Raw genomic sequence first — 22,828 nt, 5'->3', positions numbered from 1 at the left:
GGCAGAGACAAGAAAAGAGCCCGAGAGGTCTGAGAGGAGGGAGAGTCCATGCCTGGTGGCTGCATCCTTCTGTTTCCCTCCTTTGCCAGTTGTGTATGCTCCTGTCCTCAGCATTCAGCATGGGAAGAGCTTCATCCCCTTCCCTTTGCTTCACACAGCCATCTGCCTGAGGGAAACCTGTGTCTGAAAGGAATGTGATTCCCACCCCCTCACACCCCCACAGTCCACTGCTTATCAGCAGAGGAAATAGGCAGGGATCACAAAAACACAGTGTGCTCCTAATGGGAAACTATTATTTGGATGAGAAATGTGAGCTGCAGCCTCCAGGATGAGCACACGGTAGCTCTGTTGTGTTACCAGATGACTGCAAGAGGAGAATGTTCTTGCTCAGATCAGGATTGGCCTCTGGGGGATGAAGGAGCCCAGGCTGAGTCTTCGGCCCAGAGATTGCAGCTCAGGCTCCTCAACCACAACCAGTACTGACAGCACTGCAGATTTAAATACAATTGGAATGTCAGCCCAGGTGATGGAAATGTTTTACCAATTGCGTGGGACTGAATGCACCAATGGGATATGGGCATACTCTGCGTGTACTGCGTTTGCAGCTGTTTTTTTCATGTTTTTCTGGTAGCTGTTTTTTCTAACATAAGTCTAGGTACATTTGAAGGCAACATAGAGCACTGGAGATACCATGATCACAGTCTTAAGGGCTTGTTTGGGTTTTTTTAATCTCTTCTTCAAGGAATCCTATAGCATTCTTCCTCTACTGTTTGGCCATTTTGTTACAGACATAATGTCTACAAAATCTGTAGCAGCAATTTATCCAAATTACCAAATTGAAGTCAACTGGGTTATACAGTGGTATAAAAGTAAATATGTGATAAAATGCTTTTAGGCAAATAATCAGAGGAGAAAGTAACTTGGCATTTGTAGTGCCCATGACATGTAAAGGTGTTATTATACATGAGTATCTTTGATACATCAGTATCAAGAGAAAGCTTTCCTACAGGTAGCAGTCTGACCTTCCATTAGTGCTAGCTGTTGAAATGCAGGGTCAGGAGTGTCAGAACAATATTTTGGACTGCTTATGTGCTGCCAAGTACCCAGTTTTTCTGTATGCAAGCCCCAAACCCCCAGATCTCTATCTCCAGCATAATCCAGATTTTTAGAACTGTGTGGTTCTATTTTTAGACTGTTCCCATTTGCATATACCACCCCAATGCAAGAAAAACATTTGCAGAAATTTTGGTCCTCAGGGGTGGATCTATGTGTCAAGCTCTCCCCTAGGGTGAATCCAGGCATTTGGAATCCCCTGGGGGACCCTGTTGTCCAGGTCTGTGGGATGTCCAGGGGTCACTGAGGTCTGGGAGGCTCCGACATTGCCAGGTGGCCCTGGGAGGCAGAAGGAGGAATGGAGAAAGAGAAGGAGAGGGGAGGAAACCGTATATCCCCTTCCCAGGGAGGGGGGAATCATGGGGCATCTGGGGGGCCCAAGGGGCAGCTGGGGGGTCCTGGAAGCAGCTGATGGGTCTAAGGGTGAAAGTAGGGGAACCTAGGGGCAACTGGGTCAACTGACTGTAACTGGGGCCCCCCAAAGGGACCGTGGGCATTCTGGGGAAAGTAGTAGCATCTCAGGGGCAGTTAGGAAATCTGGGGGAAGCAAGACAGCCTGGAGTGGCCCTGGGTGCAAGGTGGGGGTCCCAGAATGGGCCAGAGAACAGTGGGAGTCCCAGGGGGAAATAGGACTCTAAACTGTGAGTTTAGGAGTCCCGGCAGTCTATGGCCCTCATTGGACACCCGGGTCCCCTGACATTTGTAGGGAATCCTGAGGGGCTGAGGGTGCAGGAGGGTTTGGGAGTCCCATGCTGGTCTGTGGGGAGCCCCAGAAGCATAGGGGTTTTGAGGTTAAGGTTAACCACATCAGGACAACTCACAGCAGCAGCAGCATGAGTGCCATGGAGCCAAGTGCCAGCCCCAGCCCCAGCGATGCCATGTGGTGCAGGGGGGTCCTGCCGTGGGGCCAGTGCAGCACAGCCTTGAACCGAGCCTGGAGTCCCTGCTCTGCCTCCACACTTTGCCCTGACACTGTGAGGACCCAGGCACCTCGGGTCATGGGGTGCTGCTCCCCAGGGAGCAGGTGTCCCTTCAAGACCTGCTTCAGCCACAGACCTCACTGCCCCCAGGGTCCCAGGCGTCAGGGTGTCCCTGCTCCACCCCATGTGCCCTACTTCCCCCAGAGGAGCCAGGCATCAGGAAACACCTGCTCCACTCCACCTGTCCACCAGGGACCCAGGTGTCCTGGCACCCAGCTTACACCCCCATGAACCCCCCCGTTCCATGGACCCAGGTGTCTGGGGTTCTGCTCCACCCCACACTGCTCACTGCCCCCAGGGCACTCAGGTGTCTGGGCGCACCGTTGAGGTAGAAGTACTTGCGGACAAAGGGCTCAGAAAGGACCCCCAGGCAACAGGCGATGGTTCCTGGAGTGGGGTCCTGGAGGGTCAGACTGAGAGGTCCCTCCGCACTCCCCTGCAGCTCCTCAAACAGCGCCAGATCCTGTGTGCGCAGCTGGGGTGTGGAGAAACACATCAGTGCAGCCTGGTCCACCAGGTACATGAAATGGCATACACGTGTATGCAAAGGCACCCGTGTCCTGCACATGATCATCATGTCCCCTTCATGATTCTTGTACCCTTTGCTCATGCACGTGCATGCACCTCATGTATGTGCTTGTGCCCACAGGGATGCACAAGCAGGGCCTATGCAAAAGTCATTTCCTTCACACAGGTATGCACATGAATCTGCAAACACAGGAGTGACCTGCCTCCTGCTTGCATGCACCCTTCACATGGGTGAGCACTTGCTTGCATCCTGTGCATGCTTACACACATGCTACTTATACCACACATTATCTACTGTATAAGCAATACCTGTATCTATTGATAGTCCTCACAAGTGCACAACTATGTGCATGCAGGCATTGCTACCCATGCCCAGTCCTCTCATGAATGTCTCTGTACACCCTTGCACGTGCATGTGCAACTCACATCCTTGGCAAACATCCAGGTAATGGGCAGGTCGGTGGGGGTGGCAAAGGGCACATCGCAGTGCAGTGTGATGGCTTCATCCGTGTGGACCCACATGTCCTGCACTGGGAGCATTAACAGGCATGTGAGTTCACATCTGCTGACACACTTATAGAAATGATTGTGCTGCTGTGCAACTGCATGTGCTTGTGTGCTCACAGTGGGGATGGGTAAGCATGCACCTTGGCACACTCTTGTGCGCTCATGGTAGGCCAAGCAGACGTGCCCATATGTGGGAAATGAAAGTTGCCCCCAGAGCCCTGGAGGCATCCAGTTCCAGGGTGGGGCTTAGCCCAGCCTGGATGCCTGGGTCTACCATGGCCTCGTACCTGGGCAGTCCAAGGGAAACTGGCAGTCCACAAGGCGGCAGGTAGCACACTGGAAGATGCGGGCGGCTGGCTGGTACCCTGGGAGGGAGGGACTTGCTTGTCCCAGGAGGATGGGAGATGTACTAGGGGATAGAGGGTTGCAAGACAGAGGGATGGGCACTCACCACAGGGGGGAACACAGGCTGGAGCTGGTGGGGAGGAAGCAGCATTAGACTGGGGATCATTGGGAATCCACATCCATGTGATAAGCTGTCAGGGCTCAGCCCTTGTCTAGCCCGGATGGGGTCCCTGGGGGTTTCTCCAGGATGGGGGTGCCCAGAGTGGGGATCCCTGGGGTGTAGGTGTCCAGTGTGGGCATCTCTGTGACAGTCCCTTGAGTGGGGGTCCCAAAGGTTCCCCAAGGTGGGAGTCCTGGGTGGGTGTCCCCACTGGCCCCATACCTTCCTCTAGCTGGCTCAGCTTCACCCAGATTATGTTGACGGCTTCCTGCAGAGACACCTCAAAGGGCTCTGGGGTGTCCCAGATGTCCAGGTGAGACAATGTGCCCTCCCCCAATCCCCATAAACCCTCTCCAGACCCCACAGATCCCCTGTACGACTCACCTAGACCCCATATATCCATCTTAGAGTCCCATATATTCCCAAATACCCCCTCAAAAAAACCCAGAAGCTGTATACCTTGAAGCCCATATACCCTCAGGATTCCCCAGATATCCCCTTACAACCCTCAGACCTCCATATATCCTATAATTCACCACACACCCCCATTCAAGGCCTCCATGTCCCATTCCCATGCCCCATGTCCTGGCCCTACCCCCTCACATGTCCCATGTCCCCTGCTCACTCATGTCCCTCTGCTTCTTCAGAAAATGCAGGGCATTCACGATGATCTCCCGAAGTGCCTCGTGCTGCTCCGAACCTAGGACCAGTACAGGGGCACTGGGACCGGTACAGGGTTGGGGTTGGAGGTTCAGGGATGGGAGGGTCCAGTAAGGGCTGGTGATTTCCAGGGGTTCCTGGAGTCCTGATCAGGGTTTAGGGATACTGGGAAGGGACAGGTATCCCGTGGGGTTTCCTGAGGTCCTAGGTAGGGCCAGGGGTCCCAGGGAGTCGCCAGCATGTACCTGGTCAGGGTTGGGTGACTCTCAGGGTTCCAGGCAGGGCTGGCATCCCCAGAGGTACCTGGATTCCAGGTTGGGCATGGTTGGGAGTCCCTAGGGTGCTTGTCTGGGGTGGGTCCCTGGGGTGCCTGTTTAGGAAAGGGGTCCCCAACTTCCCGGGATCCTTGCCAGTGTCAGTGTGAGGGCCTTAGTTGAAGTGGGGAACCTCAGAGGGCTCTGGGATCCTATTCGGTGGGGGGGTCCCCCTTGGGATGGAGGTCTCTGGCGGGTTGGATGTGCCAGTCAGGATGCGGGTCCATGGGCAGGGTCCCTGTTGGGTTGGGTGTCCCTTGGGTCCCATGACGCACCCACAGTGACAGAGGCGAGTGGCGCAGCAGCCTGGACAAGGGCCTCAAGGCAGTGTTGATGTCGGGGGTCCTTGAGGGAGGCCCCAGTAATGTCATGGCAGAGCTGTGACCGCTGAATGGGGGACCCAAAGCAGAGCAGGCAGGGGTGCACCCCAGGGAGCCAGGACACCAGGGCCACCCAGTGCCACAAGCCAGGTCCCTCTGCCTGGATGCCTGGGTTTCCAGGGAGCCAGGGGGCCAGCACCAGCATCAGGGGCACCCACCACCACCCCATGGCCCCAAAGCATAGCACCCAGATGCCTGGATCCCCAGGGAACAGCAGGGTTCCTAGGAGGAGCCCAGGCACCTAGGTCTCCAGGCAACAGAAGGGTTCCTAGGCAGAGTCCGGGTGCCTGGGTCCCCAGCGGACAGTGGAGTTCCTAGGCAGGTCCCAGATGCCTGGGTCCCCTCTTGAGGAGTGGGGATACCCAGACACATGGGTCCCCTGGGGTGTGTGGGCTGGAGAAGGGGCTCCCAGTCCCTCATTTTGGTCTCCCCAAATCCTCTACCTTCAGTCCCTGCCAGTCACATTATTTGGTGTCCCCAAATCCCCTCTATTTAGATGTCTAATTCCTTGCCTTCATCCCTGATAATTCTGTCCTGTCAGCACCCCCAGTCCAGTCTCTTGCAGTTCCCAAATCCCCTTCTTTGAAACCTACGCAAGGCTTCTCCTTTTCATTCCTCCATATCCCATCCCATGAATACCTCCATACTCACCTGCTGAGGCAAGCTGCCCAAGAGCTGGCCCAGTCCACAGCAGAGTGGCAGATCTTGGTGCACAGGTGTATTGGATTTGTGTGGCAAGGTTTTGGTAGCAGGGGGGTTACGGGGTGGCTTCAGTGAGAAGCTGCTGGAAGCTTCCCCTATGTCCGACAGAGCCAATACCAGCCGGCTCTAAGATGGACCTGCCGCCAGCCAAGGCCAAGCCAATCAGCAATAGTAGTAGCACCTCTGCTATAACATATTTAAGAAGGAAAAAAAGCTGCAGGGCACACAGAAACGGCAGCCGGACAGAGAAGTGAGAACGTGTAAGAGAAACAACCCTGCAGACACCAAGGTCAGTGAAGAAGGAGGGGGAGGAGATGCTCCAGGCGCTGGAGCAGAGATTCCTCTGCAGCCGGTGCTGAAGACCATGGTGAGGCAGGCTGTCCCCCTGCAGCCCATGGAGGTCCATGGGGGAGCAGATATCCACCTGCAGTCCATGGAGGACCCCACGCTGGAGCAGGTGGGTGCCCGAAGGAGGCTGTGACCCTGTGGGAACCCCGCGCTGGAGCAGGCTCCTGGCAGGACCTGCAGATCTGTGGAGAGAAGAGCCCACGGAGCAGGTTTTCTGGCAGGAATTGTGACCCTGTGGGGGACCCATGCTGGAGCAGTGTGCTCCTGAAGGACTGCATGCTGTGGAAGGGACCCATGCTGGAGCAGGTCGTGAAGAACTGCAGCCCGTGGGGAGGACCCACATTGGAGAAGTTTGTGGAGGACTGTCTCCCGTGGGAGGGACCCCATGGTGGAGCAGGGGAAGAGTGTGATGAGTCCTGCCCCAGAGGAGGATGAAGCAGCAGAAAATAATGTGTGATGAACTGACTGTAAACCCCATCCCCATCCCCCTGTGCCACTGGGCAGGGGGGTAGGTAGAGAATCCGGGAGTCAAGTTGTGCCCAGGAAGAAGGGAAGGGTGGAGGGAAGGTGTTTTGAGATTTGGGTTTATTTCTCATTACCTACTCTGGTTGATTGGTAATAAATTGAGTTAATTTTCCCCAAGCTGAATCTGTTTTGCCCGTGACGGTAACTGGTGAGTGATCTCTCCTGTCCTTATCTTGACCCATGAGCCCTTTGTTATATTTTCTCTCCCCTGTCCAGCTGAGAAGGGGGGAGTGACAGAACGGCTTTGGTGGGCACCTGGCATCCAGCCAGGGTCAACCCACCACAACAGGGTGGTTTCCTGAGGCAGGGAAACGCCATGGCAGTGGAGAGACCCGCTGGCAGCCAACAGCTCTCATGAGAGATGCTGATGAGGCCTAGGCATTGCCAGAGCAACCACGGCCACCCCCACACCTATAAAAAGCAGACTAGCAGCCACGAGCACTGCAAACAGAGCGGGCAAACAGTGTGGCATGTCAGCCAGGGTGTGGCGTGGCAGTTTGTGTGGCAGTTTGTGCGGAAGTGCGCACAGGAAGGGCATCATCACCCTACCAGCTCAAGAGGTGAGTCCCATTGGTGGTCACCACCCTCTCAGAACGAGCTTAGCTATGGTATCCACCTGGCAGAAAGCCATGTCCTCTGCACTCACCAGAATGTATGTGGCAACCCAGACAGAGCTCCCACGAAAACATACAGCCGTCCAGGCCTGAGGCTGCAGGGTGTGCCAGAGCCTTTCACTGATAAGGATGGCAGTAGTGAGAACAGCTGTGTGAGGTGTGACCGAGTGGGCGATCTGCTCAGCCTGGTGGCAGAGCTACGAGAGGAAGTAGAAAGGTTAAGGAGCATCAGGGAGTCTGAGAAAGAGATAGGCTGGTGGAACCATGCTCTGTCCTCCCTGAGACAGACAGGAACAGCCACCAGAAAAAAAACAAGATCAAAGGGATCCTGCATCCTCCCCTCAGAGGGCCACGAAGATGATTAAGGGGCTGGAGCATTTCCCCTTTGAGGAAAGGCTGAGAGAGCTGGGACTGTTCAGCCTGTGAAGAGAAGGCTCAGAGAGGGGTCTTATCAATATAAATAAATACCTGAAGGCACGGAATGAAGAAGTGGGAGCCAGGCTCTTTCCAGTGGTGCCCAGTGCCAGGGCAAGAGGCAATGGGCACAAATTGACATACAGGCAGTTCCATTTGAACATGAGAAAACACTTTTTCACTGTGAGGGTGACCAAACACTGGCATCCTTGGGGATATTAAAAACTCAACTGGACACTTTCCCTGGTGGCCTGCTGTAACTGACCTTTCTTGAGGAGGGGGTTGGACCAGGTGATCTCAAGAGGTCCTTTCACAACTTGCCATCGCATCCCAATGAGATGGCAAGAGAGGCCATCACGTTGCCACCTGCCTCAGCAGACCCCTTGTTTCCCCAGTGCCAGAAAACATCTTACGTCAATGGCAGCAAAGAGGGGCTGCTCAGACCACGCTTATTAAGGTCCCACATCACACTACTCTCTACCCTCACCCTCCTAGATGGGCACACCTTCCAAAACAATCCTCTAGTTGAATCAAGAGCCTCCCATAGGTTTGTGGCCTTTGAATTTGCCCAGAGCACCCAGACCCTTACCCAGCCCACCCCAAACACTGTGACTGTTACAGATGGGAGAAGAACACACGGTGGGGCCATAATCCAAGAGACCTTAGAGTAACCATGACATTTGGGCTCCCAGAGAGTCTATCCTTTGGCCCCAGTTATGGAAGCACAAACCTGTCTTTAACTGGCACTTGGGATCCTTGTGCTTCCCTGTAGGAAGGGAAGACCCAGATCCCAAGGCAGGAGCAGGCCCCAGGAGCCATCAGGGCTTGCTTCCCCTGCCACAGGGCTCTGCATGGACAGTTCCAGAGATTCCCATGTTACTGCTTGCGGAGGCAGGACGATGCCAGCACCCTTGAGTCCTTTTCCCCCTTCTGAAAGTGTAGTTCACTGAGTTAAGAAGTTTAGCTGGCCATGTCCAAAGTCAGCTTTGTCACTGAAAAGGGCTATCATAAAAAAATCTAGAAGTGACGGCCTGTTTTTCCTTCCCCTGGAGATCTGCTTTTAAGCTGTGCCTTTACCACTGGCTACATGGCAGCTGTGCAGCAGCTATGTCTATGCCCAGTCTCATTCCTCCAGTTCTGCCCCTGATGGGACCCGCTGACTTGGCCTCCAGGCTTGACCTCGGACCTTCCCTATCTCTGCAAACATGCTGGGTCTGTGGCCCCAGCAAGCAATGGACTATCACTATCTCCAGACTGGAGTCTTATCCTGACTTTCTACTGAGCATCCTGCACAAAGAGGTCTCTGCTGCCCAGAAACCCTGCCGGGGTCTCCGGGGTGACAGGATCTGCAAAGGGAAACAGGGTGTATGAGAAGGGAGTGGAGGGCTTGGGGAGTACCTGAAGGCATTCGGAGTGCTCTGGCATGAAAATGAAAGCAGATGTAGGACACTGGGATGTACTGCAAAGAAGATGGGGGACTCTAGGTGGCACCAGAAGGCCAACGGAGGAGTCTGAGGTGTACAGGAGGGAAATCAGAGGCGGCCGAAGGTGCATTTGCCACAAGGTAAATGGAGTGATTCTTAAGGGACAAGAGGACCAAACGGAAGCCTCTCCATTGCACCAGAGGGCAAATAAAAGACCCTGGGGAGCATCAGAGGGCACATCAAAACCATTAATTCAATTCTGTGTGCATTCAGATCCCCTCAATGAACTCTCTATTCCTCCACATGTCACTGTGGTCCCTTCCATTCTTCTGTATGCAAGCTTATGCTCCCTCTGTTCCCCTTTGTGGACCCTCAATTACCCCCCATTCCTTTTTGAGTGCTTGTAGATCCTCTCTGCTCCCCCACCTGTGCCTTGGAACCCCACAGTTCCCATCCATGCATGCTCAGATCTCCAGCCCCGAGTCCCCACCATCCTTTCTGTGTGCCTTACATCCAAACCATGCCTCTCCACATGCTTTCAAATTCCCTCTGTTCCCTTCTGGGTGCTTGTAGATCCCCGCAGACTCATTCTGTTCACTTCCAAGCACTCTCAGATGCTCTCCATTCCTATCCAGCTGCTTTCATATCCTCTCCATTCCCCTCATTTTGCTCTCTTGAAACCCCTCTGTTGTCCTCCTTGGATAAACAGATCTTCTCCAGTCCCTCCCTTACATACTCAAGCATCCTCCATTTCCCTTTGTATGCACCCAGATCTCCTCTGTTCCCCTCCTTGAATACTCAGATCTCCTCTGTTCCCTTCAGCATCTGCTCAGTGCTGGCTTCTCCCCTCTGTGCACACTCACATCCCTTTTTTCCACAAGTGCCCTCAGATTCCCACTGTTGCCCTCCATCGACACTCAGATCCCACCCGTCCCTTCTGTGGGTGCTCATTTCCTATGGGTTCCACTGTCAGATCCCTTCCAGACCCTCTATGCACCCTCAGCTCCCCTCTATTTTCCCTCCATGCACCCTCAGATTGCCTCCATTTCCTCTTTATGCACACAGGGTCAAGATTTCTGCTTTCCCCTCTGTGCATGCTCAGACCCCTCCATTCCCCACTGTACATGCTCAGATCCCCATTGCTGCCCTCCATCCACCTAGTTTTGCTCAATTCCTGGGCAGACACTTGCTTTCCTCTGTAGCCATCCATCCTGCATGATCAGTCTCCAAAAACCAATGCCCCAGAGACCACAGCCGTCTCAACTGGTCTACAGAAACATTTTAGCCAGTGTCTTTCAGCAGGCCAAATCAGCTGTATCCTTCCAGATCAGGACTGTGGCCCACTGGGGAGTAGAGACTTCTCCTGCTTCCCCCAGATGGAGATCACCTCTGTCACAATCCTCCATCTGCTGTCATGCAGTCCAGAAAACACCAGCTGCTCCAAATACTGTCCCACAACAGGCAGTCTTTCTGGGAGTCTTGGGCCTGCTCCGACTTCCCCACCAAGAGCTAGGCTGGGCTTGTCAAAAGCACATTAAACAAGAACCAACTGATCTGGCAGCACCCTGCTGTAATGGTGGGAGGCGGGAACATCCCCAGTGTTTGCTCTCCACACTTGTTGGTGACTGGCATTCAAGTGTTTCTTTATTGAGCTGCACTCTTCAAAGCTCCCGAATAGTTCCCAGGGGAAATTCCAGCCAACGAGCTAAGCACTCACACAAAAGACCATTCCAAGGACTCTTGCTGGCAAGGGGTTTATTTTCTTTGCAGCTCAGGAAGCTATGCACCTAGAACCACAGGCACCTTCATCTTGGCTTGTGTTTTCTAGGGGCACAAAGGAAATCCAGCCTGATTTCCTCCTCCGGGAGAAAGGAATCTGGGAGAGGGGGTAGGACCCACTCAGACCGCCCACTGCAGAGGGCCCTACAAATGCCTCTGTGAGACCTGCCGCTCCACAGTTTTGCACTCCAGAGAGCATTCCAGCGTGGACGCCATGGGTGAGTACAGGGCTAGGAAGCAGAGGGTTCCTTGCTAGCAATGGGAGGAGCACAGGTATGGCAGCCCAGCAATAGGGAGAGGCTCCATGCGCTGGTCCTCGCACACTGATGGGGAGCAGTGGCATCAGTGCCCTCTAAGGGCATGCTCACCTGCCACCCCTTTGAACACCAGCAGCTTGTGCCCTGCCTTCTAGCTCACCCCAGCCAGTCCCCTGTTTCAGGGGCCAGGGAGGAAATTTGGCTCAGTCGGGTTTGGGGTGCTTTCCTCCACCCAAAACTATCATCTCATGCATGACTTTTTGGGAGCTGGTCAAGGGGAAAAGGCAAGGTTGTCTACCCCTTGGGCAAAAAAGTTGAGGCCTTTTGGCAAGCTTTCCAGCTTGCACAGACTAGTCTGGTGCTGCTCAGCATGCTTGGTGCACTCCTGCATCTCACATGGTTGTGTTACACTGTGCAGCACTAGAGCCGTGGGATTTCCTGCCTCTCTGGAAGGAGGGTCATGTTTCATCTTTTCTCCATCTTTTCCCTTTCTAGCAGCCCAGTGCCTTCTGCTCCTTGCTTGTGTGCTGGTCTTGGCTGCTGCAGGCCACTCCATACATATACAAACCCTAAATATCTTCAAGAAATCTCCCTCCAACACTTTGGTGAGTGCTCTGAAGAAAACCAGTATGTAGCATCCTGTGGGCATTGCAGTGCTCTCACCAACACCTTTCAGTTCCTTGGTCTGGGTCAGCCCTGGCTGGTAAACAGCCCTAGCCCATGCTCTGGGCCAGTGGAGGCTGGATAAAATGACACTTGGGAGAGGGTGTGCTATGATGCCTCAGATCCAAAAAACACCTCCATGGTGTGTACAGGCAGGTGGGCTGGGGAGACGCGGCATCAACCCCAGCCTCTGCTCAGATGGGGAGAGAAGCTCTGCCCATCTGGCAGGATGACTTAACTGTAGTGGGAAGTCCTACTTCAGCAAGCGAGCTGAAGACATGGGGAGACCACACCTGCCAGCACAGGGGGGTTCCAGTGTTGTGTGCTTATGTACAGCCAGCTCTGGGTGGGGAAGGACCCTACATGATCCCTAGCCCTGGCCTGCTCCAGGATGGAGGATGGTGGATGTGAGGAGGTGTACGCAATGCAGGCTGCAGTGTTGTGCGTGTGTATGTATGTGTGTGTGTGTGCACTGTGCAGACTGATAAGTGTGTCTGTGTGCTTGAAGGGGTCATTTTTTTCCTGTTCCCTCAGTCACAGGCAGGGGCAAGGTCCTCTCACCTTCCTCCCCAGCATGACCCTGCTTTAGTGACACAACCCCTTTCTCAGGAGACCCAAAGGAGCCCACTAGTGTCCATATCAGCCTTCTGGACTGATACCAGCACAGCCCAGGGGGTCTGGAGCCTTTCACTGGGGCTACCTCCTGTTAGGTGTCCCATATGGAAGAGGAACAGAGGGCTAAGGCCAACCCACTTTTACCTCCAGCCAAGCACATTGACTTCTCTGGGCTGGGACAGATGATTATCCCCCAGGTACTCTGGCCAAATGTCCCTCTGTCCTGCCACAGGGTGAAACATGGCGTTGTCCTGTTGCACAAGCTTTTGTTAAATCACCCTCTCTCCTGCCCCAGGTTGGCCCAGGGACTGCAGTGAGGTCTCTGCTGGCAGCCCCAGTGGCATCTACATCATCCAGCCCACAGGACTGCACCCCACTGTGGTGTACTGCAAAATGAATGTGACGGACAGGGGCTGGATGGTCATCCAGAGGAACTGGCAGAGCACAGAGATCACCTGGGCTGAGTGCTGGAGCACCTATAAGTACGGCTTTGGGAACCTGCACACCGAGTACTGGCTGGGCACTGAGTACATCCATCAGATCTCCAAGCAGAAGGTCTACCAGGTCAGGTTTGTCATCTGGGATGCTGCAAACATCAGGTTTGCAGACTACAACCTCTTCAGCCTGGAAGATGAGTCCCATGGCTACTGGCTGAGGCTGGGAACGTACTGGGGGACAGCGGAGGATGCCATGGACTCAGACAATCCCAGGAATGTGCACAACAACATGAAGTTCTCAATAAAAGATCGGGATCAGGACACTTACAGAGGGAACTGTTCCTCCCACTCTGGTGGTGGGTGGTGGTACTCAGTGTGTTATTCTGTACGGCTGAACATCAAGGGGGGGCATAACCTGGGGCAGCCTGTGCAACGGGAACTGCAAGGCTTCTGCCACCCTCATCAAACCAGCTCCGTACCATTAGTACTCTTTCCCCCTCCTGTCTGCACTGGGCACATGGCCAGAGCAGTGCCCTGCTGGGGCCTGTTTTGCTGGCTGGGGGGCTGGGGGTGAACAGGGTTGTTACTGTATATCAAGAGCTGTTTTCTTTTCCTCTTCTCTTGAAAAGTAGCAAAGCTCCCTGCTTTGTCTCTGGCCTTTAACATCTTGTGGGTTTTTAGGGATCATCATTAGAACAAGTCTTTATAAATGCTGTGATTTCCAAACATGTTCCTTCTGGGGAGAAAACTGTGCTGAGAAATCCAAGGCCCTCCTGATCCAGCAAGGTCTTACTCTCTTTTTTCTTTGCAGGTATAGATGACTTCAGCAGAAAAGTATCAGTCATCACTAGCTAACCTGATCTAAGTTGCTCTGAGCCCAGGCAGGCCATGTACGCACCATTTCCCTGCTGTAGTCTGTGTTCGTCCTGCAGAATAAAATTGCTTTCAGAACCTGCAGACATGTGCAAATGTCCCTCATTTGTTTGGGATCTTCTCACAACTGCTGCCAGTTTCTTGCTAGAAGCAGACCTGAGGCTCCTGGTGCAATAAGAAAAGACTTTCAAGGGAAAATTTTTCGTAAGACTCAAATGAGGTATTAGAGACAAGACTTTCACTTAAAGAAGAGAGTTGGGTTTTAAGGTGTGGATCTTTCCAAAAGGGAATGCAGTACCACATGGCCAAGTGCAAACACTGAGGGTAGGAGGGAAGCATCAGCTCAGTTCAGCCCTACCAGCCGTGACCTGGAGCTAACCAGAGACAGCAGGCCAGGCCAGCATCATCCTGCCTTGTTTACCTTGTGAATGCTGGTCCAGGCCTTGGAAGGTAACTGGAAGAGTGGGCAGGGAAGAAAGGGACAACAGCACTGCCAGGCCACACAGTGCTGCATGGTTGGGATATCTGGGGCAAGTCTAAGAGCTGAGGCAGCCTGACATGGCAGGGGTCCCAGAATTTGAAGAGGCCTGGATCAGCTTGGGTCCATATAGGCTTGCTCCAGTGTGGTGATATCTCTGTGCACTGGATAGCTCAACAGTGGCCATGGTACCTGTGATATGGTCTCCATATCACAGGCTGGGCAGAGGAGGGTGATGTCTTGCTGGCTGCACTCTTGCTAATACAGCCTAGGATGCAGTTCACCTTCAACACTGCAAGGGTGCATTGCTGACTCCTGGGCAAATTGCCGTTTACCAGGAAGCCCAAACCCTTTTCTGTCAAGCCTCCCCTCTCCAGTTAGGTTGTACATCCAGGCTGGAGTGCAAATGACTTTTTAAGCCCCCAGGCATATCTCTCAGTCCAGAAATGCTACTCTCAAGTCAGCTTAAACTGGGAAGCCTTTCTCAACCAGCAGCACCCTCATACATTCAACTCCCCATATATCAGGGCTGCAGGCCCACAGTTGCCTCCAGGGCAGCCAAGGCTGCCTGTGCAACCTCTTCAGGAACACAGCACTGCCATAGCTCTGCAAGGTGCCCTGGGACCTCTGTCACAGGTCTTGGCCTGAGAGTCCCAAGTTGTTCAAGATTCACAGCCACAAGCCTTCCTTGAGCTCAGCTTTTCTTCCAAAGACAGAGGAGAGGAACTGTGGCTTCTTTCAAGCCCTAAGTTCAAACTTCTCTGCATCACAAAGGAGATCCATAGCCACATTCCTGCTCTGCAGCACAGCACAATGGGACTGAGTGACCTGCATCTCTCATGCCCTCAGGGAGCCCACCACCCTCTCCACACTCCTATCCATGCTGGTTTCTGCCCTTTCCCAGCACAGAGCAACTACCTAGCCATGGACAGGGGCAAACTGTAAGCAAGGGTTTTGCTGGCCCTGTTGGCTAGTTGTAGCCTTACAGCCACAGTTCAGTGCGCAGTGGCTGCAACAAGCCATTGGAGGCAATATTGCATCCAGAGACCTGAGAACCAAACCACAGGCAGAATTAGGTACAACAGCTTTTCTAAGCTGTGTACAACCATACCAAAGGGAGAAAAGCTCATGTTACAGGCTGATGCTGGGGTCAGTCAGCAGCAGGGAGAATTGGTGCCAGGCCTTTCACTATGGAACATTGAAGTATTTCAGAAAAAAAAAAAGAAAAATCAGCACAAAACTCCCGCATGCCACACCAGCTCTGCACCAGCTCAGCCTGGGAGCAGAATCAGCTCTACAGCTGACCCTCGCCCAGCACTGCCTGAGCAAATCATCTTGAAACCAGCAGCCACCATGCCAGCCCTGGGGGAGGCAAATTCTGCACATCTTGGGCAGGTGTGTCTCCTTGCCCAGGAGAGGACCTGCATAATACACCTACTTTCCCCCAGGTCCACCACCCCAGAGACTGGACAGGTTGATCACCCAACACTTATGTGCAGTGTCGCAGCAGCAGATAGACACAAGGCAGCAAAGTCTGGCTCCAGGGTTTATTGCAGCTGAATTCTCCCACCATGGGTAGCAGAGCTGTGGGGCATATGGGGCCCAGGGAGGGAGCAGGGTCTGAGCAAAGCAGAGAGACACCAATTGCACAGGGAAGGGAACTTTCACTGTCTCCCCTCTCCAGGACAGGAGTGGGCACACCTACCCCAAACCAGTGCCTGCGTCCCAGTGCCAGCCAGCACTGCGGCACTGGGCGAAGCTGCCCGTGTGCCCGGAGCTCCAGGCGATTGCTCTTGAGCCAGAGCTGCTGTGTTTCAGCTGGTGATGGTTCAGGTGCTGCAGGCAGTGCAGGAGGTGCACTGGGACTGGCACAGGGCTGTTGGCAGGCACAGGAATGGGGCGCTGAGCTGGGGATGGTGGCACTCCCCCAAACTCCTGGGAGGCTGGGCGCTGCGGCACGGTCAGCACACATCTGTGGGTTTGACCAGGATGAGGGAGGATGTGCAGTCACCATTATCGCAGAATCCTGGCCAAAGGATGTGTTTTTTGGCATTAAGCAGGACATTCTGGCACCTGTCGTACCACCAGCCCCCATAGCTGTTGGCACAGTTCCCACTGTACTGGTCCTGGTCCTTGTCGGTCGTGCTGAACTTCATGTTGTCATGTATGCCCCCCTTCTTGGGGTGATAGCTGGTCAGATAGTCATCCCCATCACCAGAAAACCGGCCCAGCCTCAGTGGGTACCCACTAGCCTCACTCTCCACCCTGAAGATGTCATACTCAGCATAATGGGTGACGTTGGCTTTATTCCGTACGATGAAGCGGACCTTGTAGGTGCCCTGCTGTGTCAGCAGGTGCAGGTACTCGGTGCCCAACCAGTGATCGCCCTGAACGTTCCCGAAGCCGTACTTGTAGGTGGTCCAGGATTGCTTCCATGTGAGCTCAGTGTCATGAGAGTTTCTCTGGACAACAGTCCAGCCCTTGCCTTCAGTGTCCATGTCGCACCACACCACGCGTGGGGGAGACCCTGCCGGCTGGATGACGTACACCCCGCTGGGGCTGGTCTTGCGGAGATGGCTGCAGTCTGCAGGGAACCCTGCAACAGCAGCAGTGGCAAACACAGGTTGGGGTGGGAGAGAGAAAGATCATATGACTCTGTCAGGGCAACAAGGAGTTCCTGTAGGGAAGTGAGGACTCAGGACAAAAAGGGCTCGTTTTATCTGTGGTCTACTCCACAGTGTAGAGTGGCTTTTCCACTGGCTCATCCACAGGGCAACTGAAGGTGTCTAAGACAGTGGCCCTGGTAAAAGCCCTAGGATCTATTTCTCGTGACTTGCTATTTCATTTGGAGCCTTCTAATGCATCTGGCCAAGAAAAGAGGGGAAAAAAATCTTCCAGATGCCAGCGATGTCCTCCAAGTATATCTGGCCCTCACACAAGGCCCTTGATATGTTGAGGTACAGCTCTTGCATGGATCAGAAGTGTCCAAAATGCTCCACTGGATGAGGATGTGTAACGAAAATTTATGTTTTCCCTGGGGGTCCTGGCATTGCAAAAGAAGGCTAAGTTCTACCTCGATCTTGCAGGGACCTCTTCCCCCAGCTTGTTGCAGTTTATCTGTTAGCAGGACTGATCTGTCATGACCTATTTGCCAAACTAATTTGCTGTGTAATTTGTTTTTCTTGTTTTGTGTCTAATGAGGGACAATTTGCTGTGGGAATTCCAATTCAGCCCATGAAATTCTGTTTTTTGGGGGCACACAGGTCTTGCAGGGAGTGTAACCCTCCCTTGCAGGAGCAACGCAAGCTAAAAAAAAAAAAAAAATTGCTGGGAGGATGTCTCCTAGAACTGAAGTGTAAAAAGACAGAAACACCACAGAGCAATCCTGCCAAGTTATGATGTTTGGGCAGAAACCCCTTGGTTTCAGTCTGGAGCCACCAAAGGGGTGAGGATGGCTTGACAGGTGTCAGGCTGCTTACCTTACAAGCCATGGCCCAGGGGTCTGTGTGTATGAGGAGTTCTTGTGTTGTGCATCAGCCGGGGTGCATGCTGGCCTTCCTAGCACTTAGCAGACCTGAGAGTCAGTGCTGAGCTAGGGAGACACTTTCTTGCTCTGCACCTTGGTGCCCAGCCAGTGCCCCCCACCCACTACATACTCACCACTCCGGGAGCTGGCAGTGGGTACTGCTGGGCCAGCACTTGCACAGAGGAGAAGCGTTGCCACCACTGTGGGTAGGAGGACAAGGTCCCCACGGAGCAAACTTGTCCCAGCCTGGTGCCCTGGGGAGGAAAGGGCCCAGCACCATTAGGATCCTTGGGCAGCCCCCTCTGCCCCTGCCAACAGCCCCCAGAGAGCTCGGACCAAGGAAGGCAGAGCCACGGGGTGCAGGTAGGAGCATAGGGCTCCCAGGGTGGTAGAAGCTGCAGCTTTGGTGCAGGCTCTGCCCATGCAGGGCTGAAGCAAGGTGAGAAATGGCTTCGTCATCCTCCTGATCAGCACCTTCCCTGCACCAGACAGCAACCTGGAGATCTGTTCTCAGAACCTACAACCCAAGAGTAGCTAGGAGAAGACAATGACACAGCTAGATCTGGGGAGAGTAGTTTGCCAGAAGGGAGGATTACAGTTCTTTTTGGAGTAGTCATGCTTAAGCCTTTTATATAAGCCACTCCAGCCCAATGACAGCTAGTGGGAAACCAGATCCAAAGGGTGGGTCCTATTGCACAGATACCACCTCCCAAGCAGACAGGAGGAAGTCTCCTGGGCCCACACAGTGACACAAGCCCAAACCCTCTGTGCTGGCCACCAGCACACCCCTACACCCTGCACTAGCTCTGTTACTGGGGGAGATGCCTGGGGAAGAACCCCTTTGCAACCACATATGCCACATGCATTGGTCAGGAAGGGAAAGGACCAAGTTGAAATCTAGGTCTCCACATTAACTTCCCTTGACAGGACATGGGAATACAGGGCATAGGTAGCCTGGGGAAAGCATAGGCTGGCACCAAGCATGTGTGTCATTTGGTGCTTTGGTCTTGCATCCCCTCTGCTACCAGGGTGCAGCATTTATCACCCAGGCAAGATCATGGCTGCTGTCCAGCTAGTCATCTTGTGCCTTTGTATACTCACCCTGGTCAGGTCTTGTTTGAGCCCAGCACCACACATGAATGAAGTGTGCAGCTGGGAAGATAACTCACCCATCACAACAGCACAGCTGAGCAGAGAGCAGGAATCCTGTGGTGCACCCTCCCATGCCAAGCTTTCCACGGTGACTTTATAGGCACTGCACACACCCACTTCTGTTCACACTTGTTGTTTGTAGAGGCACAAGGACGCACTTCCAGATTGTGACTTGAGCAGTTTTCAGATCCCATGACAGCACAACTAAACCCCCTGAGAGGAAGGAGGCATGCCCTTCCAGCCAGAGAAGTACAAAATAATCCCCTCCATGATGAGGGATTTCAATTATTGACACTCCCAGCTACACAAACACTACATGTGAATTGCCCACTTGGAGCAGATTCTGGACAGCCATGATCAAACTGGAGAGACCCAGCTTTTTAAGGACAAGGACATACACCCAGAAACTAGAAAAGGAGGAGAGATTAGGTCTCCTATGTGCCCAGTCCCAAAGGTGACCTTGGAAAGATGAGGACAGGTCCTCAAGAGACGTGCCTGCTTGCTAACTCTCCATTGGCAGGTTTCAGGATCAATGAGTTAAGTCATTAGGCTGGAACCAGTGTCCAGCAGCCAGAAGTCACTGTATACACAATGTCCCCTGGCACCCCAATCTGCATGCTCTAAGTAGAGAGCAAGGGCTCCAGGTAACAAACAGGTGCCCATGGGTCCCTTTGCCACTCTCCTTCCCAATCCCTGTCTTTGGCCTGGTGTGACCCTGCAGATCTGCCCCCAGCCCCAGAAATGTCGACCAGGGGTTGCTCTCTCTATGAGAGCAAAATGGTCTCAGGACAGATTGTCTGGGAGGGCTGTTCTTCATGCCAGAAGGTGCAGACAGCTCCATCACTTTGTCAAGCCAATTTTAAGAGAATAAAGATGTGGCCTTTCTACTTTCTTCTCCTGTGTTGCTTTCAGTAGCCTACTGACCAGATGTCTTCTTCATGGCACAGGTTTAAACCTGATGTTCACAGCAAGCCAGTGTCAAGCTGAGGCTCCCATCAAACTTTCTGTACTGCAGTAGCCCACATGAAGCAGTGCAACTCGCAGGCCTGGATGGACAGCAGCATCCAGACCTCTCCGGGGTAAGGGATCCCTGGATCACCTTTCGTCTGAATCCTTAGATGTCACCCCTGCTTGCTTGGTTAGAGGTTGGGAGCTCTTGTCCACAGCCTCATTTAGTTTGGGAGAATCATAAAAGCAGCACTCTCAAGCCTATGGAGGGAGAAAGGCCCAAGCGGCCCTGGGAAGAGGGACCCCAGGCAGAGAGGCCACATCCTCTTTCTGTGGGGGCAGAGGAATTGAGTGACTTACGGGCTCCCATGAGGTGCCCCCAGAGCTAATGCCAGCACTGAGCAATGCAATGCCTTGGGGTGGGGTGGGGTGCCTGTGCCAGGTCTGGCAGGCAAGCTTCTGCTGGTGAGCCAGCACTGGGATCACTGGTGGCAACAGGGCTTCCAGGTGCAGCAGGAACATGGGCCCCACAGATCATGCAGAGGAAGTCCTCCCCTGCCCCTGTGTACAGCAGGCTCCACTGGGCTGCTCCAAATAGATGCAAATAGTATTTCCTTCAAAGAAACAATGTGTCAACAGGACAGCTTATCTACAGACCAGCAGAGACCCCAGTTTTGACTTTAGCTCAAATATTCCAGTGGATGGTGTCTTCAAAGTTATCAAACAAAGATTTTCTAAATCACGCCGATGTGGGACCTCTTTCTAAGAAGACAGCTGCAAGAGGACCTCTGAGCAGATATGAGTTGGAAGCAGAGCTGAGGACAACCATTCCAGAGAGGCAGAGAAGGGAGCACCATGCAGGACTCAAGGGCAGAGAACGAAGGCATGAGCAAGCTCTCTGGGAGCAGCAAAGGCTGGCTGCTCCACACAGGCAGGCAAGTCAGAAGCCAAGAGTGCACCCCAAGGAGGCAATGCCCTTGATGGTGGGGCTCTGTCCTGCTGGGTCTGAGCACAGCAGGCAGAGCTGAGTGTTGGCAACAGCCCCAGGCAAGGCAAGCAGTGAACTGGGTCCCAGATCCTGGACAAAAGGACAGAGTGCAAAAGGCAGGGCTGGAGATAAGCTACAACATGGATCTGAGTGGTCCATCAAGGGAATAAGCTATCTACAGTGCAGGTCTAAGATCCATCCAGAAAGCAAGGCCAGAAAGGGGACTGGAGACCAGTACTCATACAGTGTGGTTCAGGTTAGGACTGAAGGTCCAGGGCCGAGCTGAAACAGGCCTCATGGGCCCAGGTGAAGGTGCCAGGTGGGACTGGTCACCAGCCACTAAGGCTTACTGGTGCACTCAGGGCCATGACAGTAGCAGTTAATCCTGAAAGAACAAATCACACCCGCCTAGCTGGCTGTACGGGTGTCTCATGCTCCATAGGCCCTCAGGCTTTTGCTATAGCTCTTTGAGCTTACAAAGTTGCTTCTCAAGACACGTTCTGCTGCAGCCAGTTCTGCATATTGCACAAGGCCTGGTGCCATGGCTGTGCTCCTGCAGAAATACAGAGGCATAAGGGCTGGGAAGGGGGCTTTTCAGAGAACCTGAGAAACACAAGGTAACCAAGACCAGGAGGACCTCTGAATGTCTCTGGTCTGATCTCGAGGCCAAAGCAGGGACAACTTAGAATAGGTTGCTTAGGGTCCTGTCTGGGTCAGTTGTGAATATGTCAATGAATGGAGGTCCCACAACTTCTCTCTTTTTCTTTTTTTCAGTCTTTGAACACCCTCGGGCTGAAATTTTTTTTATCTAATTGTAATTTCTCTCCCTTCCCTTATGGCTGTTGCCTCTAATCCTATCCCTGTGCACCTCCATGGAGAGTCATAGAATCACAGGGTGACAGAATAATTTAGGTTGGGAGGGACCTCTGGATGCCATTTAGTCCAATCCCTGCTGAAAGCAGATCTAAAAAATCAGGTCCTTGTCCAGTCAAGTCTTGAACACCTCTAGGATAGAAATCCCACAGCCTCTTTCTGGGCACCTGTTCCACTATTTGACCAACCTCATGTTAAAAGAAGTCCCTATTTCTAACTGGAATTTCCATGTTCCAACTTAGATCCATTGCTTCTCATCCCACCACCATGTACTTTCTTGAACAGTCTGGCTCCAAGTTCTTTGTATCCTCCCATGAGGTAGCTGTAGTCATCAATAAGACCTCTCCGTTGTCTGCTCTTCTCCAGGTGGAGCAAGCCCTGTTCTCTCAGATTCTCCTGGCATGTCCTGAGCTCCAGGCCCCTGACCAGTCTGGTGGCCTCCACTGGACTTGCTCCAGTCTGTCAATGTGTTTCTTGTAATGAGAGGTCCAAAGCGAGACACGGTGCTCCGAGAGCCTGACTCTATCTGCTCTCCACCCTCCCACCATGTAGCTGTAGGCAGCAACAAGATCCCATCTCAGCCTTCCCTTCTCCAGGCTGAACAAGCCCATCTTTCTCAGACTGTCCACAATATGTCATGTGCTCCTGCCTCGACTGTCATGGTGGTCTCAGGTGGACTCCTGGAGTTTTAGTCACTGTTGTGCACGGGGAAGCCCCACACAGGACATAGCACTCCAGGTGTCATCTCACACATGGAAGTGAATAATCCTTTCCCTCACCCTCCTTGGCTGCATTTTTCCAGATGCAGCAGCAAACAGATCTGTGCCAAAACTGTGGCTCTTTCAATATCAAAAATATATTAAGCAGGAGCTGGGCCCCAGGACACAGCTGGAGTTTCAGAGAAATCCCCTCTATGGCCTCCCCCCTGCCTGCTTTGCACGTCCTAACACAAACACTGGCCACAGCCTCCTGGAAAAGCTGGCTAGGGACTGGAAGCTGCTGGTGAGGCTCTGCTGAGGGTTGCTGCCTGCCTTTGCTTGCATCTGCTGTTGAGCAGAAGCAACAGCACATCAGGGTATGCACAGGAGCCTCCATGACCAGGCAGCCACGCTGCAAGCAAACAGCCTGTGACAAAAGCCCAGCCTGCTCCTCTGCAGGCTCTGGCTATGTTGTGCTGTCCAGCACAAGGTGGATGCTGGGGTACAGGAGTCCTTGTAACTCAGAA

The 22,828-nt window shown here is 53.4% G+C and overlaps 3 protein-coding genes across 3 annotated transcripts; 1 reads left to right on the top strand and 2 right to left on the bottom strand.

Annotated features, from left to right (window-relative positions):
- Positions 1-1,577: 1,577 nt before the first annotated feature.
- On the bottom strand, positions 1,578-5,142 carry SPACA6 (sperm acrosome associated 6). The gene is made up of 8 exons (XM_069790750.1): positions 4,883-5,142; positions 4,259-4,333; positions 3,856-3,924; positions 3,580-3,603; positions 3,416-3,493; positions 3,048-3,151; positions 2,415-2,568; positions 1,578-2,085 (listed from the first exon to the last, which is right to left on the bottom strand). Exons 1-8 carry the CDS (start codon positions 5,130-5,132, stop codon positions 1,931-1,933), a joined length of 909 nt encoding a protein of 302 aa, XP_069646851.1. The 5' UTR covers positions 5,133-5,142; the 3' UTR covers positions 1,578-1,930.
- A 5,865-nt stretch (positions 5,143-11,007) lies between these two features.
- On the top strand, positions 11,008-13,665 carry LOC104321569 (fibrinogen-like protein 1-like protein). The gene is given in 4 exon segments (XM_069793035.1): positions 11,008-11,011; positions 11,546-11,677; positions 12,624-13,168; positions 13,170-13,665. Coding segments are annotated over 4 exon segments (762 nt in total). The 3' UTR covers positions 13,251-13,665.
- A 2,221-nt stretch (positions 13,666-15,886) lies between these two features.
- Positions 15,887-22,459, bottom strand: LOC104321571 (fibrinogen-like protein 1-like protein). Its single transcript, XM_069791626.1, has 3 exons — positions 18,812-22,459; positions 17,777-17,896; positions 15,887-16,712 (listed from the first exon to the last, which is right to left on the bottom strand). Exons 1-3 carry the CDS (start codon positions 18,813-18,815, stop codon positions 16,078-16,080), a joined length of 759 nt encoding a protein of 252 aa, XP_069647727.1. The 5' UTR covers positions 18,816-22,459; the 3' UTR covers positions 15,887-16,077.
- Between the last annotated feature and the right edge of the window lie 369 nt (positions 22,460-22,828).

The sequence above is a fragment of the Haliaeetus albicilla genome, chromosome 9 (assembly GCF_947461875.1).
Source record: "Haliaeetus albicilla chromosome 9, bHalAlb1.1, whole genome shotgun sequence".
Classification (NCBI taxonomy): domain Eukaryota; kingdom Metazoa; phylum Chordata; class Aves; order Accipitriformes; family Accipitridae; genus Haliaeetus; species Haliaeetus albicilla.
The sequence above is the reverse complement of the archived record's forward strand: the minus strand, read 5'-3'. Positions and strand labels throughout refer to the sequence as shown.

Coding starts and splice junctions, on each gene's coding strand:
- SPACA6 (XM_069790750.1), bottom strand. CDS start 5,132: ATGCTGGTGCTGGCCCCCTGGCTCCCTGGAAACCCAGGCATCCAGGCA. Junction 4,334..4,882: donor ACTCGCCTCTGTCACTGTGG/GTGCGTCATGGG, acceptor TACTGGTCCTAG/GTTCGGAGCAGCACGAGGCA. Junction 3,152..3,415: donor GTTTCCCTTGGACTGCCCAG/GTACGAGGCCAT, acceptor TAATGCTCCCAG/TGCAGGACATGTGGGTCCAC.
- LOC104321571 (XM_069791626.1), bottom strand. Junction 16,713..17,776: donor CACTGCCAGCTCCCGGAGTG/GTGAGTATGTAG, acceptor CTGCTGTTGCAG/GGTTCCCTGCAGACTGCAGC.